The sequence below is a fragment of the Punica granatum genome, chromosome 4, assembly GCF_007655135.1.
Source record: "Punica granatum isolate Tunisia-2019 chromosome 4, ASM765513v2, whole genome shotgun sequence".
Lineage (NCBI taxonomy): Eukaryota > Viridiplantae > Streptophyta > Magnoliopsida > Myrtales > Lythraceae > Punica > Punica granatum.
The window spans coordinates 36,311,129-36,327,623 of NC_045130.1; the positions used below are offsets into that span (position 1 = coordinate 36,311,129).

Sequence of the window (16,495 nt, forward strand, 5' to 3'; positions counted from 1 at the left end):
CTCTCTTTTTTTCTCAATGAAATCTTGAATTTTCTCAATTTATATATATAAATTAATTATATTCGAATATCGACTTGACTCTGCGAGGTATCACTCTCTCTCTTTATAATGAAAATAGAGATCTACCTGCCAATAGCCAAGAATAATTAACGATTGAAGACTTCCATTTTTTTTTTCTTTTTTTTTTTGGGGGGTGGAACACCGAAGGGAATATGTATACCTCAATAATATCTTCTAACAAAAAATACATCAATCGTTAGAAACCGAATGAAAAATTTAGCGGAAAAGAGAGAACTCTACTCTCAAGCCAATACTCACAGCAATTACCTTCTTTATACATAGTATTGCATTATCTGATGTCTCTCTGCTCCCTAATACATTTCGTCTCCTCTTCCCTATATAAACCATCCCCAACTACCTATTTTTCATGCCATACTATCCTTCTCATATCTGAATCAGCCCCAAACTACAGTATACATCAGTGCTCCATTTCCTCATTATTCTCATCATCTCAAGGGCAGAGATCGGAACATTCGATGGGCAGCCTCGACGCCCCAACTGCCGAGCTCTCTACTGGATTCGAGCCCTTGGACCCTGAGCACTTCCGCCGCCAGGCCCACCAGATGGTCGACTTCATTGCCGACTACTACAAACGGATCGAGACCTACTCAGTCCAGAGCCAGGCCTCGCCTGGGTACCTCCGGGCCCGCCTACCTGAGGCCCCACCCCACAACCCGGAGCCCTTAGAGTCTATTCTCCGAGACCTAGAGGCTGAAATTATTCCCGGGATCACCCACTGGCTCAGCCCCAACTTCTTCGCATACTTCCCAGCAACGGCGAGCAATGCTGCCTTCATCGGCGAGATGCTGTGCACGTGCTTCAATACGGTCGGGTTCTCATGGTTCGCCTCCCCTGCTGGTACAGAGCTGGAGATGGTGGTCGTGGATTGGCTGGCCCACATGCTCCAGCTTCCTAAGTCGTTCATGTTCTCCAACGGCACCGGCGGTGGCGGAGTGATTCAGAACACCACCAGCGAGTCCATCCTCGTCACCCTCGTGGCTGCCCGTGATCGGGCCATCGACTCCATTGGAGCAGACTACATGCATAAGCTCGTAGCTTATGGATCCGATCAAACCCACCCCACATTCGCTAAGGCATGCAAGATTGTGGGAATCCACCCGGGTAACATCCGATCAATCCCTACGTCGATGGAGACGGGATTTGCCCTGTCCCCGGCCCTTTTGCGGGAGGCAGTGGCGGCAGACGTGGCAGCCGGGCTGGTCCCACTTTATGTATGTGCCACCATGGGGACTGCCTCGACGACGGCAGTGGACCCAGTTGAGCCTACTGCTGATGTGGCGGGAGAGTTCGGGATGTGGCTCCATGTAGACGCGGCCTATGGAGGGAGCGCCTGCATCTGCCCCGAGTTCCGGCACTACCTGAACGGCGTCGAACGGGCAGACTCCCTCAGCCTCAGTCCGCACAAGTGGCTGCTCACTTACTTGGACTGCTGCTGTCTGTGGGTCCGACAATCGGGCTTGCTGGTCAAGGCCCTGAGCACTAACACGGAATACCTAAGTAATAGCCCGGCTGAGTCGGAAGTTGTCGTGCACTACAAGGATTGGCAAGTGGGAACCGGACGCCGGTTCAAGTCGCTCCGGCTTTGGCTCGTCCTCAGGAGCTATGGTGTTGCCAACCTCCAGGAACACATCCGGTCCGACATGAGAATGGCGAGGATGTTTGAGGTTCTTGTGATGTCGGACCCACGGTTCGAGGTGGTTGTACCTAGGAACTTTGCCTTGGTATGCTTCAGGTTGAGACCGACAGGCTCAGTCCATGCAAACACACTGAACCAGAAGCTGCTGGAATGGGTTAACTCCACTGGCCGGGCCTATATGTCGAACACGGTGGTGGGTGGCGTCTACGTGCTTCGTTTCGCAGTGGGGGCCACTCTCACGCAGGAGTGCCACGTGGTGGCGGCATGGGACTTGATTAGGCAAGGGGCTGATGCGCTATTAGAGGTCACCGGGAAAAAAATAGATTAATTTCGGTTAATAAACCGAGAATATCTTTTAATCTTAAAATATATATTCAATTAAAGAGGATATATTGCAGTGAGATACGTCTTCGTCTGACAATAAAGAGATTGTAAGTTTAATACTTTACGAGACTATTCATGTCCCTCTATTAATCATTAATATTTATATTTTATTGTATTAGACTCATGAGATGATCAATTCAATACAAGAAGTTTGCAATGGAAAATTCTATGCTAGCTTAAGGACCTTGCTGACAAAGTCGGCTTCAAATATCGGCACGTGACGATTGACAGCAGGTGCATGTAACTGATAACAATTTTTTCGAGCATACATTTTACTAAGTTCATTGTAACTATGCGCCATATCCTTGATTCGAGAATAAAATGAGGTAAGAACCTCTAGGAATGACGATGAATCCCTCTCCTTCCCGAATAAAATGACAGAGTAACTAGAAGCACAGCCAGAAACTACGGTAGAGGATTTTGGACATCCAGTAGTGAACACTATGCATATGTATCTATCGAACAACGGGGCAAAGCCGGAGTGAATATGTACATCCTAAACAGTTTTTCGATTGTCAGTAACCCATTTCTCAGCAGTGCCTCTCTTATTTGGTCTATATGAGCATGATCTAGGTATAATCTATGACAGGTCTATGAACATCCATTGTATAGCCTCTCAGGCGTGTATCTTCTTATGGAGGAAACTGATGAGACAATGTTCGACTTCGATCAGGCCCACCATGGAGCATCCCCAGTTCTGAAGTCCGTCTCGGTCCATGGAACGAACACCACCTTCCCGTCGTCTATGTCACAATGAGCCAATGCCAGGGACTATTGCATGTCATAAGAGCAATTGTCAGTACTCAGAAGTTGCATGGACAAGAAAACCGAAGCATCTCTAATGGACATGCAAATTGAGAGTAGGATAAAAGCAATAGCTTACAAGTGCTCACATACACAGGATAAGTCACAGAAACAGGTACTAATGTACATGTACAGTTCAACTTATCACTCCATTTTGCAGTTTTGTGAAGAAGACAACGAGATTCATTTGGCTAGTGTATGTAACGTATTTAACTGATCGATAACAGCAGCATTAGGTTCTTGATCCAGAATGAATATATGCATGCAGGTGAAAGAATGAGGGTGCTAACTACTGACCAGAGGTGCGGGGCCCCGAACAACTCGGCCTTGGTCATTGTACTGGGAACCGTGGCAAGGGCAGATGAACTTATTCTCGGCCGCATTCCATGGGACAACACAGCCCAAATGCGTGCACACCCCGTTGATTGCATATGTCGCCAGAGTTCTGTCTTTCTCCACCACAAGGTATGTAGGATCTCCCTGAAACCGACAGACAAGATCACACATGATCATTTCTCACAAAATCTTACTTCTCTGCTGCTGTGTAAATCATTTAGTTTGATGCACAACAGTGTGGAAAGAGGCTTTTATCATGACCTTCAATCCTTGGGTTAGGGTTCTGTCTCCAGGGCCATGAGTCTTCAGCCATTCAGCAGCGATGACATCATTCCCGATTGCATCCTTCGCAATGGTCCCGTCATTAGCACCTCGTTTGCTGCGCAAGTTCCCCGAGTAAGTCAATCAAAGAAATCCATTTCACAATCGAAGCTTCCACATTTAAGTCGATCTTTTCAAGCATTGTCTACAAGCTTGAACTTTTATAGTCGATATTGATTCTTGGGTCATCCTATGATCGGAAGTATTCCTCTTACATTGACATGGCAATAGGAGAGCAGAAAACTTATGAGACTAGAAAGCAGAATCCATCGCAAGTTGAATTTAATGAAGCAAAGAGCATAATATTTTCATATGGGAAAAGAACCGATGAGGAAACAGAAGATCACTAACCCCGGCGGGACGAAGAACGCTCCGTAAGGAATCAGCATGGCAGCAGTGGGGAGGGAGATGGTGCCGAGCAGGAGCAGGTTCATGAGCTGCCTCTTCCCCATGTCGGGCACTCTGTCCGCCGGCACAGACGTCGCCTGGCACCTCACTCCCCTCGCATCCGCCGCCGACCTCCCCTTAGCTGCCGGGGGCGCCGCCAACTTCTGGGTCATCGGCGCGAGCAACGGAGAAGCCAAGAACGTCGAGCTCTTGCACCAGCATAGCTGCAAAATCACACGAAAAATGTATAAAGGAAGAAACTCGAAACTGTTATTCCCCGGTGAGAAATTGAATTCAAGAGCAGAGCTCTGCCGGTTAAATGTTACCTGAGAAGGGGCTGTTGGGGAGAGAGTAGCCATCGTCGGAGTTGGAGCGACGAACGGAGAGCAGAGTTTCTGAAAAATCCACACATTTGAGAGCAGTCAGTGACAATGGACTAAGCAAGAAGGGACCACTTCAGCAAAATGGATAAGGCGCTGTACACAGCCCAGCACGATGTCGCCACGAGTCCCCATCTACCCTTTGACCAGAATCACCTATATTAAATAATTTCATTTCAAAAAAATAAAAATTGTGCTCGTGGGAATTTCCGAGATACTAAAAAATAAAAAAAAATATTCTGGTCTCAAACAAACTACACAGACAGGAACCGACATGGGATGATCGATGTCAGGGGAGATGCAGATTTCCTGTTGAGAGAGACGACAGGCCCAGCGGCGAAGAATTGGGGTTCGTACTGACTTCTGGGCTCCGTGTCAATATGGGCCCGGGGGCCCACTAATATATTGGGGCATACTCTTTGGGCCAGTGGTGTAAGCAACCTATGATGAAGCGGCAGACATGGTTCCTCTCAGGCCCATCCCACTAATTATTTATAATAATAGACGAAATCGTCACAATATTTTCTTTTTTCAAAAAAAAAGGAAAAAAGGAAAAATATAGTCAAGTTTATTAAGAAAAAAAACTAGGTGAGAACCCATGCGGTGCACAAGAATGAGTATTGATTTTTTGATAGAAAATGATATTTAAAATTAAATGTATTAAGAGTTTTTCCAAAAAAATATGGATTAACAAATTATTTCACTCGAAAATTAATGAATTTATTAGATGATGACTAACTCATATAAAAAATCAGGGTTTTGATATCCAAAGTAGGAATTTCGTGTCATAAACCAAAATCACACAATCCACCCATCGAAAAAAAGATTAATATCTTATAAATGTAATACAATCGAGATTATACCATTTAAAATGGATAATAATTTTTAAACCAAAAAAAGCGACAAGTCGGTTTTAAAACATGGGAAGATGCGCGATCTTACATAATTATTTTAGGAAAGCAAATAACTGGATAAGATAATTATTTGTATTACATAATCAAGGAAAATTATTTATTTCCTTCACTGTAATTATCAACTTATTAATGAAATCGCAATTTGATTCAATGTTGCAGTAGCAATACAATAAGTATTCTAAAATAATAATTTTGTTCACACGAGAAAAATATATTTAGGAAATCCAAGTAATGAGAAAAATAATTATCTAAGATAATTTTTGTCATGCTTAGAAAATTATTAATATCAATTCAGTGATATCTTAGACGTAAATTACAAGATATAAAAATCAAGGTAAACGAATAACTTCTATTGAAATATTTATCGGATAATGTCTATTGAAAATTTGCGTACATATAAATATATCGATATTTAAATTATGAACATATCCCTACTTTATTTTAATAAGATATAATATCCATAAAATACTATATTATAATTACAAATTAATAGAGTCAAATTTATAATATATATTATGTGAAAGAAATCTTAGTAGAAAAAGTCTTAAAATATTTTTTGCATTAACATATTGAAGTAAATATATATTATATAATATGTATCTATATATAATAAAGGGATAGACTCCCTTAACTTTAATTTATAAGAATACCGTTTATATTATTGAACGTATCAATATATAAATTTTAAAAATTGAACAGTTTATTTCTTTGGACGTGGCCTTCTCATAGGTGGAATAACTCCTCCTCTCAACTTCTCATGACGTACTACAAAAAAAAAATTTAATAAAAAAGAGAGCAATAAAATAGTTTACAAAAAGAACTGAATAAAAAATTTATAAAATGGTAATTCCTTCAACGAAAATTTTATCTAAATACCAACTATTACCTATATGATGCAATTTTTTGTTAATAAACTATGTCGTGATTTGTTTTAAGTTATTTCATATAGGTTAATTATCCTTTCAAAATAAAGATATTTTCAACTTTTTTTTTTTAATTTGTGCATAGCATGGATGCATTCATCTGCTAGTGACACTAGCTAATATAAAAGGTAAAATTGTTCTCCAAAAATATATAAATAATTCATATTGATTTTTTCGGTAACATTATTAATATCAATTTTTAAATAAAATTTTGTAAACCCTGAAGATTATATGAATTATCACCTATGGAGAAAAAAATTGATAAGTTTCATTCTATATTGTGAACCTTATCATGAAAAGTAAAAAACTAGTAAAGAATCCTACATACTCTTGTCATCATCATATCGATGATTTTGTTACTTTTTCTTTTACAGCATCCCACGATCTTGTAATCTAATTCTAAATTTTTATATATTATTTTTAGATCTTAATTCTTTTCACATGTGGTAAACAATTTTGTAACACCTCGAAATCTACTATGTTATAACTTTAAATAAATAAATGAATAAAAGTAAAATTTTCATTCAAAATTGAAAAATGACAAAATGAGAAAACAGAGAATGTACTTACGGCTATAAATGATCAAGTGAAAAATAACACTTAAAAATTTGCTATGCTACGAATTAGAAAATAAATAAATAAAGCGAATTCTCATGCAAAATATAGAAATAACAAAGAGAGAATATAGAGAAATTATTTACAGTTGGATAACTTAATGAAAAAATCTCTTGCCTGGGGACATTTAAGCATAATATATAGATTGACTCAAATATTGTATTAGAGAAAGAAAATTAGGCAATTATTTAGCAAGGGAAACTTTAACTTCTTTTACGTGATTTTATTAGCGTATATAAAGGAAATATTTTAATATGTATAAAAAAATCAATTTTCATAACATTTATAATATATATTGGAAATCTGTTTATATTTATATATATGTGTGTGTATGTATATTCCTAAACATTTATTATCAATTACTATAACAAAGCAAGAGGCTGTCTATGGATTAATTTACAAATTAACCCTCCAAATATTTTCAATAAGTCAATTGTCTCAAAAATAAATCAAAAGTTTAATAAATAGAAAATGTACCGAGGGCTAGATAACCGTCCAACCCACATTGTCATTGACAAACCGTCCGCAATTCGTGCACAATGTGTCCTGTGAGAAGTTGCATTGCATTTAATGGAGAAAAAGTCATTTTTGGTCTTCAATCTTTATCTTTATTTTCGTTTTCTTTCTAAACCTATTTCATCCTTCAATTCTATGCTAAATGTTGCATAATTTGTTCCGTTTTAGACCTACCATTATTTTTCATCAAGAAACTACTTTTCGTCCAAAAATATTATAAAATATTATTCAATTACAACTTAACTTTGAAAATACAAAAAAATAAATAAAAAAGGATTGGGTAATCTCCGTCTAGTTGGGATATCTCAATTTCGGGGGTAGGGGATCCCACCGGCCGCGACCTCTCCCCTTCAAGGTCGCCCATGGCTTCTGTGGCAGTTGTCAACCTCAGAGGGGGAGGGGTGGCAACAAGTGAGGCTCCTTACCTCGAAATCAAGAGATCCCAATTTGGATGGAATCTCTCGAATTCGGGAGTAGGGCTCCTGCCGGCGATGACTCCTTTACCTCCAAGGTGGCTTGTTGCCTTCGAAGACCTCAGTCGGTCGGGGGGGGGGGGGGGGGGGGGTTGCCGCCTTATCCTGGAGTGCAGAGATCCCATCCTTTTTCCATTTTTTGTTGTCTCGAAATTTCTTTTTTATTAAATAATATATTTTAGAATATTTTGAAAGGAAAAATAATTTTTTGACAGAAAAATAAACGGTACGACTAAAACGAACAAATTATGTAACATTTAGGATAGAATTAAACGAAGAAATAGGTTTAGGACGTAAACGTAAAAGTAGGTAAAGGTTTCCCTTTACCAAAACTAACCCTTATCTCATTTTGCATTTGCATTATCATGAAAAAAAATTAAAAAGAAAACCACTTCACAGGTAGTTTTAAAAATTCCTTTTACTAATAATTTCGAGTTTTAAAATTTTAGGATTTCACTATTCTATTATGTCTTCACATGCTCTAAAGTACATGACGTGAGAATAATAAAATCTACATTATTGGTATTTTTGAATTTTCTAATTGTCTTTTTTTTTTCTTTGTCATTTGTGCGTAGCTTGAGTGCGTTCGTCTAGATCCATGGAGGAGCTAGTTGAGGGTGTGGATTCATGCGCTGAGAAGACGAACGATTCCTCGATCATCACAATCTAGCTTAAATCTAGAATCCACACTCTTGGATCCAATCCCTCTGCCCTGAGAGTCGAGCTTGACCAACTTAAATTTGTATCCGCACCCTCGGTTAGTTCCTCAAGCCCGTAGTACTCTGGCAAGCCTCTCCGACCAGGCTTGCCACATTAGTAGGCTATCCGAACAGGCCTGATGGCACTTCCCGACCGCCCAATCTACCTAGAGAGTCTTTGTCATGCGCTCGAGACTGCTAGGCTGTTGTAGAAGCGCATCATGTGTTTCGTGTCTTACACACGGTCACCGAAGAAGACCGGCATCAGGTGGAGGAAGTCCTCCAGTCGAGCTGAGAGCGAATCCCATGCAAGAGGACCTTGATTAGGTAGGAGAAGTTGTATGCTTCATGGAAGGTGACCCACATGACGATGTCGTGGCCGAAGAGCATGTCAGATGTATACATCAACTCGGGAACCAATGGGACTCATAACTTTAGGATTTTATAATTTCTTTGCAATTTTAAGAGCACGCCGAGCGTATATTATATATCATGTACGTATATATATATATATATATATATATATATATATTCCACGGTATATTCATTGTATCAAATGAAATTTCATTAATTACTTCATTATAATTTCACTACATAATATTTACATAATTAAAATGAAAATATGATTACATGAGAGAGCTTGCAAGAAATGACGTAAATCCGTTTCTTTATTCCCCGATATAATATATATATATATATATATATAGAGTACCATGAAAATTTCCGATAATGTAAGGCTAATACATGGATTTTGCGGTATATTCATTGTATCAAACGAAATTTCACCAAATATTTCATTGTAATTCCACTACAAAATATTTACATGATGAAAATGATGATATGGCTACACAATAGGGCATGCAAGAGATGACATGGCTTCATGAGATTTCATCTTTGGGAGGTCCCTACTCTAAAGAATGACAAATAATATGTTATTGTGTGTGTGTATATAGATAGATCGGGACAGATAATGCTTGATCATCGTATAAAAATTTCGAAAATTCTAGCATGACATTGTTGGGAATATATTTGGTACTTGCAGTTCAAGAGTTTAATACTTCATTTCAAATATTTGTCATCTATGTACAACTCGGGATGATGAAGAACATAAAATATTAAACACTTACATTGAAATACTAAGCTGTATTTGGATTCAAAGTGAGATTTTAAAATTAGATTTTGATTTTGAAAAAGAGTGGTATAAATGGTTATGTATGAGGCCCACATTTTGACTTTGTATGAGTTATTTTATTTTGTTGTGAGTAGAATTAAATTAAAGTAAAATTTTAAAAATTCACTTTGAATTCAAACGGAGCATAATACTGCGTTTGGATTCAAAATAATATTTTAAAATCAGATTTTGATTTTGAAAAAGAGTGGTATAAATGGTTATATATGGGGTCCACCCTTTGATTTTGTATGAGTTATTTTATTTTGTTGTGGAAAAAAGTGGTATAAATGGGGTCCACCTTTTGACTTTGTATAAGTTATTTTATTTTGTTGTGGGTAGAATTAAGTTAAAATTATATTTTAAAATCATATTGGGAAACTAAGCAAGCCAAAATATTTGAATTAAAAGTACAAATTGTGTTACCGTAACTCAAAGTGAACCAACCCTATAAAGCTTTCCCTCATCGTATCTTGTTGAATTTATATATAATTGTAAACCATAGGTAAATTCAAAACGATATGTATGTTACCATGCGCACACGTACACGATAGTCTCTATCCTTCTTAATTTTCATAATCTCGGAAGATTGCCCTTACATCCAACATAGATTATTTGTTTATAATAGAGTAGAGTGTGTTGGGGTGTGTGCTGAGTGGGAGGGGGAGGGGGAGGGGGGGAGGAGACTCTGCAAAAGCCGTCCAAAAGAACATAAATAGTGGGGAAGAGCGGGAAGGGTACGACACGTTTATGTTGGGGCTGTTGAGATCTTGTCTCGAATCATCAAATTGTGAATAATGTGTGAGGACGAGGGAGGTCCACTGCCCTTCCTTTGTCTCACTCACGCTATTATTACTATATTAATCTTTTTTACTTTTATAGCAAGGAGTATTCAGGTTTTGTTACGGTAAGTCCCACGGTTTAGTATACGTAATTTAATATTTTGAGATGTCACAATTATTTTATACAATTAAAAGGTTAATCTTGTTAGAATAGATACGATGTGATTTTGTTATATATTACTCCCTTCATGTGTCCATTGCATAGGATTAATTAAATGGAGGACAAAAGCAGCAGCATATCGAACCAATACTGCGTCAAAGTTCCATTGAACTTAATTATATGCAGGTTGACCTATATTCACATAAAAGCTTAGCTTATCAGGTGATGACATCCATGAATTTTTCTTGATTCGCTCGACATAGATCCAACAGGTCCCATTCTGCCTCTCAATAACGTGAATGCGCTGGAAGTCCATCAAACATATAATTAACTTAGTCACTTATTTAAGTCATGCAGGTGATTCAACAGTAGAAAGCATATATTATCAGGCATAACTTCACAACTGCTCGAACTTGGGCATTTTTACCAAGTACATTCCTGTTGGATATATATTATTACTATATGATTATTGTTACTCTTATCCTTTTGTGTTTTGTTCTTTTGTTGGCTAGAGAGAGGGGGAGAGACCACAGCCACAGGCCAAGTACTACTCTTATTATCATCTAAAATCTTCAATGATGGTGTCCTATCTGCATGGGGCAGCGGCGTGAACCTAAAATCTCTCTCTCTCTCTCTCTCTCGTGCATTATAGAATCCAATTCCAAGGCGTGCGAATTCATTCTACCTCTCTAACTTGTATATTATATTTAATTTGACTTAGATATGTTATAATATTATATATATATATATATATATATATGCATGTATGTCATATATGTATGTGTGTACGAGTGACAGACACTTCCACGAAGAGATACGCAAAGACACAATTCCTTTTTTCTTTTCTTTTTTTCTGGGAGGTGAAAAGTTAAAAACAAAGAAACGAAAGAGATTGGAGATTGGAGAATGGAGAAGGAAAGGAGTGTGGGGTTTGCGATCAGTCTTCCCAATGCAGTGAGCAAAAACAACTGTCTTCTTTTTAAGCTTTCTCTTGCACCGATGCCTTCTCCCCCAACTTTTTTTTTTTTTGCCCCTTTTAAGCAATATACTCAAGGAATTATGAAACCATATATGAACGGCGAACCCTAGCTAGCAAGCAAATCTAAACTATAAATTTTGATCTTATTGAGATTGACTCGAAATGGAACGATATTATGGATTATGCGATAATGGTTATATGTTGTTAGAGTAATTCTTCCATTTCAATTTGACATCCCGGGCATGATGAAAGGGAAAATGGTGCAGAATCAGGAGGGCAACAAGCGATGTTGGCTAGGTCTATCATTCAAATTAACCAATGTATATGTTCACTTATACCACTTGGTGAATTAACCCTATTTTGGTTGCTCGACTTTCTTGACCGTGTCAGTTGCCCGCGAAATTGAATAGGAATATATATTGGGAGGGAAACGATCGAGGTGGAGCAAGATTGAAGCAACGTTAACCCCCTCGAGGAAAAGAATAACAAATAAGGAACGTTGTTAAAAGATATATTACTTGATAAAAGAAACGACAATAATAGTTTAATTAAAAAAAAAAAAAACAACATCAACACTCTTTGGCTTCTTGTGGCATCCGTAGCTTTTGTCTCACACCATGCATCACCACCTCATGACCATATCTTCCCCAATTTTGTTATTTAATTCCTCTGTTTGCTTCTTCTTCTTTTTTATTATTATTTATTTATCCTTCCTGTCTTCTCAAGATTGACCCACCTTACAAAGTAGAATCCTATGGGAAGACCTTTCAACATATCGTGTACGATTCTAAATATTCATCACCAGTACGAGATTCCATAGATGAATTCATATGCATAAATTGATGAAATGGAATGAATCTATATGTGTGAAGTTGATAATGTAAATTAAGGTTGTTTGTTTTATTTTATGTCCACAAGTAAATCCAACCTATCTAATAAGATATATGTTTCCTCTTCCAGCCAGCGAGTCACTCTGGACAAACATTGGCCATAATTATATAGTTGATGGGATTTTTTTTTATAGTTGTGCTTTTGTTTTTCCTATTTCCTTTTGTCTGGACTTATCAATTTTTCATGGAGTAGTTACATGATTTAGTGTGAAACTCACAACGACATTTTAATTGTCAAATTTGGGTTTGTTGAGTGAGAAGAGGACTAGAGATGCACTTGTATTTATGGTACTCAATTTGCAAGGGATCCTATGTCCCATGTCTTCCCTTGTCTTGGGAATTAGTGCTGCCTTATTATTTTACGCCCGAAAAAATTGAATGGTTTTGTTTTTCAGTTACAAAGGGATGTCGATGGGCATAATACAATGAAATAAAAATTATAAATAACTAATAAGGGGCATGGGTAATTCAACCAAGTATCAAACTTAAAACCTTTTGGTTCTTGGACGAGTGTGCGTCATTACACTATATCTTCTTAATTGGATGGTTTATTTTTCATACAATAATCTGAATTTCGAAAAATAATATAAATTGAGAAAGTGTGACATTTTTCTCTCTTGGAAAAATTGAATTTGGCCCCGTCTATCATTTTATCTCCCTGAAATCAGCTAGTAAGATATCAAAAATCTCTTCATATCCGTGGGATCTACAAAACAATGCTGATCAGCTCCGAGATCAGATTACAGATATGATGCAACCATATAATGAACCTCAAACTGAAATATGTAAAGATACATTATCTACACGTAATGCGATTCACAAAATATATGTAGTTATACACTTCAACTAATCAAATGCTTTTCTATGAACTCCAAAGTACCAATATCGTAAAAATCTTATGCCATACTGTCAGAGCAAAAGCCGCAATGTATCTTCAGACTATTAGCTGAGACCGATTCCCGCTCTAAAGTCGGCCATACCCTAGGAAACGTCGAATGTTTACAATATTTGTTTTTCTTGCCGTACTTTTTTTTTTTTGCCAGACTTGCCTTACTAATTGAAATTGGGAAAAAAAAACATTAATTAATAACCAAACAATGGGATTGTGTGTTTGCTCTGCAACGTCCCTGTCAATCCACTAAACTAAACCATTCTCCTTCCCAATGGAAGAAGCTGCCTACACAAAAGTAGTTAACTTGATGAATTCCTTCTCCTTCCTCCTCCATCTTCTTCTTCCCCCAATGCCATTGACCTGATCAAGGACCCATCTGCAGTCTCATCTTGTAATGGAGTTCCAGCTTGAAAACCCATTGCTGGCGGACTCTACCACTGCCCCTTCCCATCCCCTCTTCCTCATTGAACCAGACCACATGCCCTCGGAGAAGTACACCGAGAACCTCAGGTTCGGGGACTTCGACTTCGCCGTCCGACGAGACATCATCTCCTCAATCTCTCAGGTCAGTATATAATACAAGAAATCCATGTTTCTTAATTATATGCAACTTTTGTGTGGCATTCTGAATCTCATCTGTTTATGTACCGCGTGCAGCTATGTTCCGGGCTCGATCGGCTCGTGTTGTATCTCTCTGTAAATTATCTCGATCGGTTCTTATCGAGCCAGGAGTTGCCGGTACTCGACCTTCTCGCGCAGCTTCTTCTTACTTTTTTTTCTCTGCATGTTCGATGGGTCTGAAAGTCCAATTCTGTCAATGTTTGTATGCGCAGCAAACTAGGCCTTGGGCCCTATGGCTCATCGCAATGTCGTGCGTCTCCCTAGCCGCGAAGATGCAGGGCTTTAACGTATCCCTCTCGGATCTTCAGGTAAAAAACCGAAGAAAGCCAAGAATCGGCTTTTCGTGGAGATTGCAAGTGAAGCATCATGCGAAACAAATTTACGTTAACTGTCTTTGTATCGGACAGGGCAATGGCGGTCTGATATTTGACTCCGAGACGGTACGGAGGATGGAAGTTGTAATCTTGGGAGCTCTCAAATGGCGAATGCGGTCGATCACACCGTTCTCCTTCGTCCCGGCATTCATCTCTATATTCCAACTCAAAGATCCTCCAGAGACGCAGGCCCTCAAAGCCAGAGCCACTGAGATCATCTTCAGAGCTCAAACTGGTAAATTAATTAATTGCTCTCTTGCATCTGCTTTTCTCGTCTACCTTAATTTCTAAAGGTCACATGTTTACACTACAGATATCAGTCTTTTGGGCTTCAAGCCGTCCGTTATCGCGGCGTCGTCTCTTCTCTGCGCATCGAACGAGCTGTTCCCCTTACAGTTTTCTTGTTTTCGGGATGCGATCTTGGAATGCTCGTATGTACATAAGGTGAGAGCACGCTAATCATCCCATGGCTTTTGTCCGAAACAACATCGTCAACATTGGTACTGTTGCATTAACAGCTTGGATCCTCACCGATGTTCGGTCTAGTCACTCATCGATTAGCTCGGTTAACAATTATTTTTGCTCAATTAACAAAAGGGAAAGTACAGCTCGGCTAGTCATTGTGATCAAGGAAAATTTATAGTTCCAAAATTAGAAAATATTTCTTAATGAATGTCTCTTTTCTCTTATTTGGTCTTCCATATGATTTTGTATTGATAAATTCAGATGAAATCTGATGGTAATATCAACATGCCATGTCATCACTGAACTTGCTTGCAATATTTCTTTTGTATAAGGAGTAAAATAAGATATTATTTATATCAATTCCAAATTGTTAAACATCATCAGAAATTACTATAAGGAAAATTGATGAGAAGCTAGTGGATTTATAGTCATGGTGGAAAATTTGTCGCAGGACCACTTGGAGCAATGCTATGATAAAATGCAACAAGCAGCGGTCGAGGGATATGAATCAGTAGACGAATCGGCCTTGAGATCAGACACCCCAAACAACGTGCTAGACCAGCACTTTGGATCCACATCCGACAGCGAGAGGACGGGCAACACATCCGGGAGGGCTTGTAAGAGACTGAGGACTTCCGGGTCGGGGTCGGGGTTGTCTTAATTCATCTGTGTTGACCTGACCCGACTTTTGGACCAAAATCCTATGATGTATGAACTTTCTAGAAAAAGATTGAAATTTTTTTGAAGGGGTCGTTGTTGTTGAGAGTGACAAGAGATGGGTTCAAAGAACGAAGAGGGAAAGGGAGGGAAAGGAAAAGTTAAGGCAATTAGTGTGTGGAACTGAGTGAGTGAGTGAGTGAGAGGTGTGTGTGATTGCTCATTGAGGGAGGGTCGTCTCAGCGTTAAATATGGTCGCTTTTCCATGGCAGAGACAAGAGAGGAAGAAGGAGATAAGAAGGGGGAAATAAGACTTCGTCTTATTGGCTGCATTGCATTGCCCTTTTGGTGCTTTTCTTGCAATGGGACCAAAAAGAATAACAGAAGTAAAAAAAAAAAAAAAAAGTCTTTTAGGGTTTGTGCAGGTGGAGGTTGTTGATTGATCATCGTCTTTTCGGTCTTTGTCGACCGAGAGATAACCTCATATATGGTCAAGATTTGTTGAATGAGAAGAAGAAATGTAGCCCGAATGTCATTATACCTCATGAAGGAATCTTGAATGATATGTCTATCTATGAGAGATACTTATTTCTCGATTATGCTCGTTTGATGGATGGAATTGAATTGCTTATTCTCCGTTCAAGGGGTTTATTTAGAGCATATTTCTAGGGTTTTCCATTGACTAGATGAGGAAAAGAAAGGAAAGGAGAAGAAGTAAAATTATTAAAAATTTATATGCGATCCGATTGATAAATTGTATTATTAAGTTGAATTTTAACTTTATATATAAAATTCTTGAATACAGTGACATATCAAAAGCACTTCATAATTAAGATAAAGTCAAAGTATGAGTAGGTACTAATCTCAATTACTAATATGATGTTGATATTCCATGGTCTCACCGAAATAAAATAAATAATATAACTATGTGGAAGTTGTTTGTGGGCACTTTTGCTATAAAGGAGCTTGTATCTTTGTCACAGGGGGGATGAGCATTTAAACCTGCTGGGGCTAGAAATGGTGTGGGAAAATGTCTTTA

The 16,495-nt window shown here is 38.4% G+C and overlaps 3 protein-coding genes across 4 annotated transcripts; 2 read left to right on the forward strand and 1 right to left on the reverse strand.

Moving 5' to 3' along the window:
- The first annotated feature begins 214 nt into the window (after positions 1–214).
- LOC116202556 (tryptophan decarboxylase TDC2-like) lies at positions 215–2,163 on the forward strand. The gene has a single exon (XM_031534144.1). It carries the CDS (start codon positions 357–359, stop codon positions 2,043–2,045), a length of 1,689 nt encoding a protein of 562 aa, XP_031390004.1. The 5' UTR covers positions 215–356; the 3' UTR covers positions 2,046–2,163.
- Positions 2,164–2,381: 218 nt separating this feature from the next.
- Positions 2,382–4,434, reverse strand: LOC116202557 (cytochrome b6-f complex iron-sulfur subunit, chloroplastic-like). Of its 2 annotated transcripts, none has more exons than XM_031534146.1 (5): positions 4,276–4,434; positions 3,914–4,173; positions 3,503–3,620; positions 3,203–3,391; positions 2,382–2,872 (listed from the first exon to the last, which is right to left on the reverse strand). In XM_031534146.1, exons 1-5 carry the CDS (start codon positions 4,306–4,308, stop codon positions 2,771–2,773), a joined length of 702 nt encoding a protein of 233 aa, XP_031390006.1. In that variant the 5' UTR covers positions 4,309–4,434; the 3' UTR covers positions 2,382–2,770. The 2 variants fall into 2 exon arrangements, with proteins under 2 accessions (XP_031390006.1, XP_031390007.1); XM_031534147.1 differs by having other exon boundaries at positions 3,203–3,385; positions 4,276–4,433.
- A 9,135-nt stretch (positions 4,435–13,569) lies between these two features.
- Positions 13,570–16,060, forward strand: LOC116203051 (putative cyclin-D6-1). The gene is made up of 6 exons (XM_031534716.1): positions 13,570–13,904; positions 13,997–14,077; positions 14,173–14,268; positions 14,368–14,569; positions 14,648–14,778; positions 15,251–16,060. The coding sequence occupies exons 1-6, from the start codon at positions 13,734–13,736 to the stop codon at positions 15,458–15,460; spliced, it is 891 nt and encodes a 296-aa protein (XP_031390576.1). The 5' UTR covers positions 13,570–13,733; the 3' UTR covers positions 15,461–16,060.
- Positions 16,061–16,495: the final 435 nt, after the last annotated feature.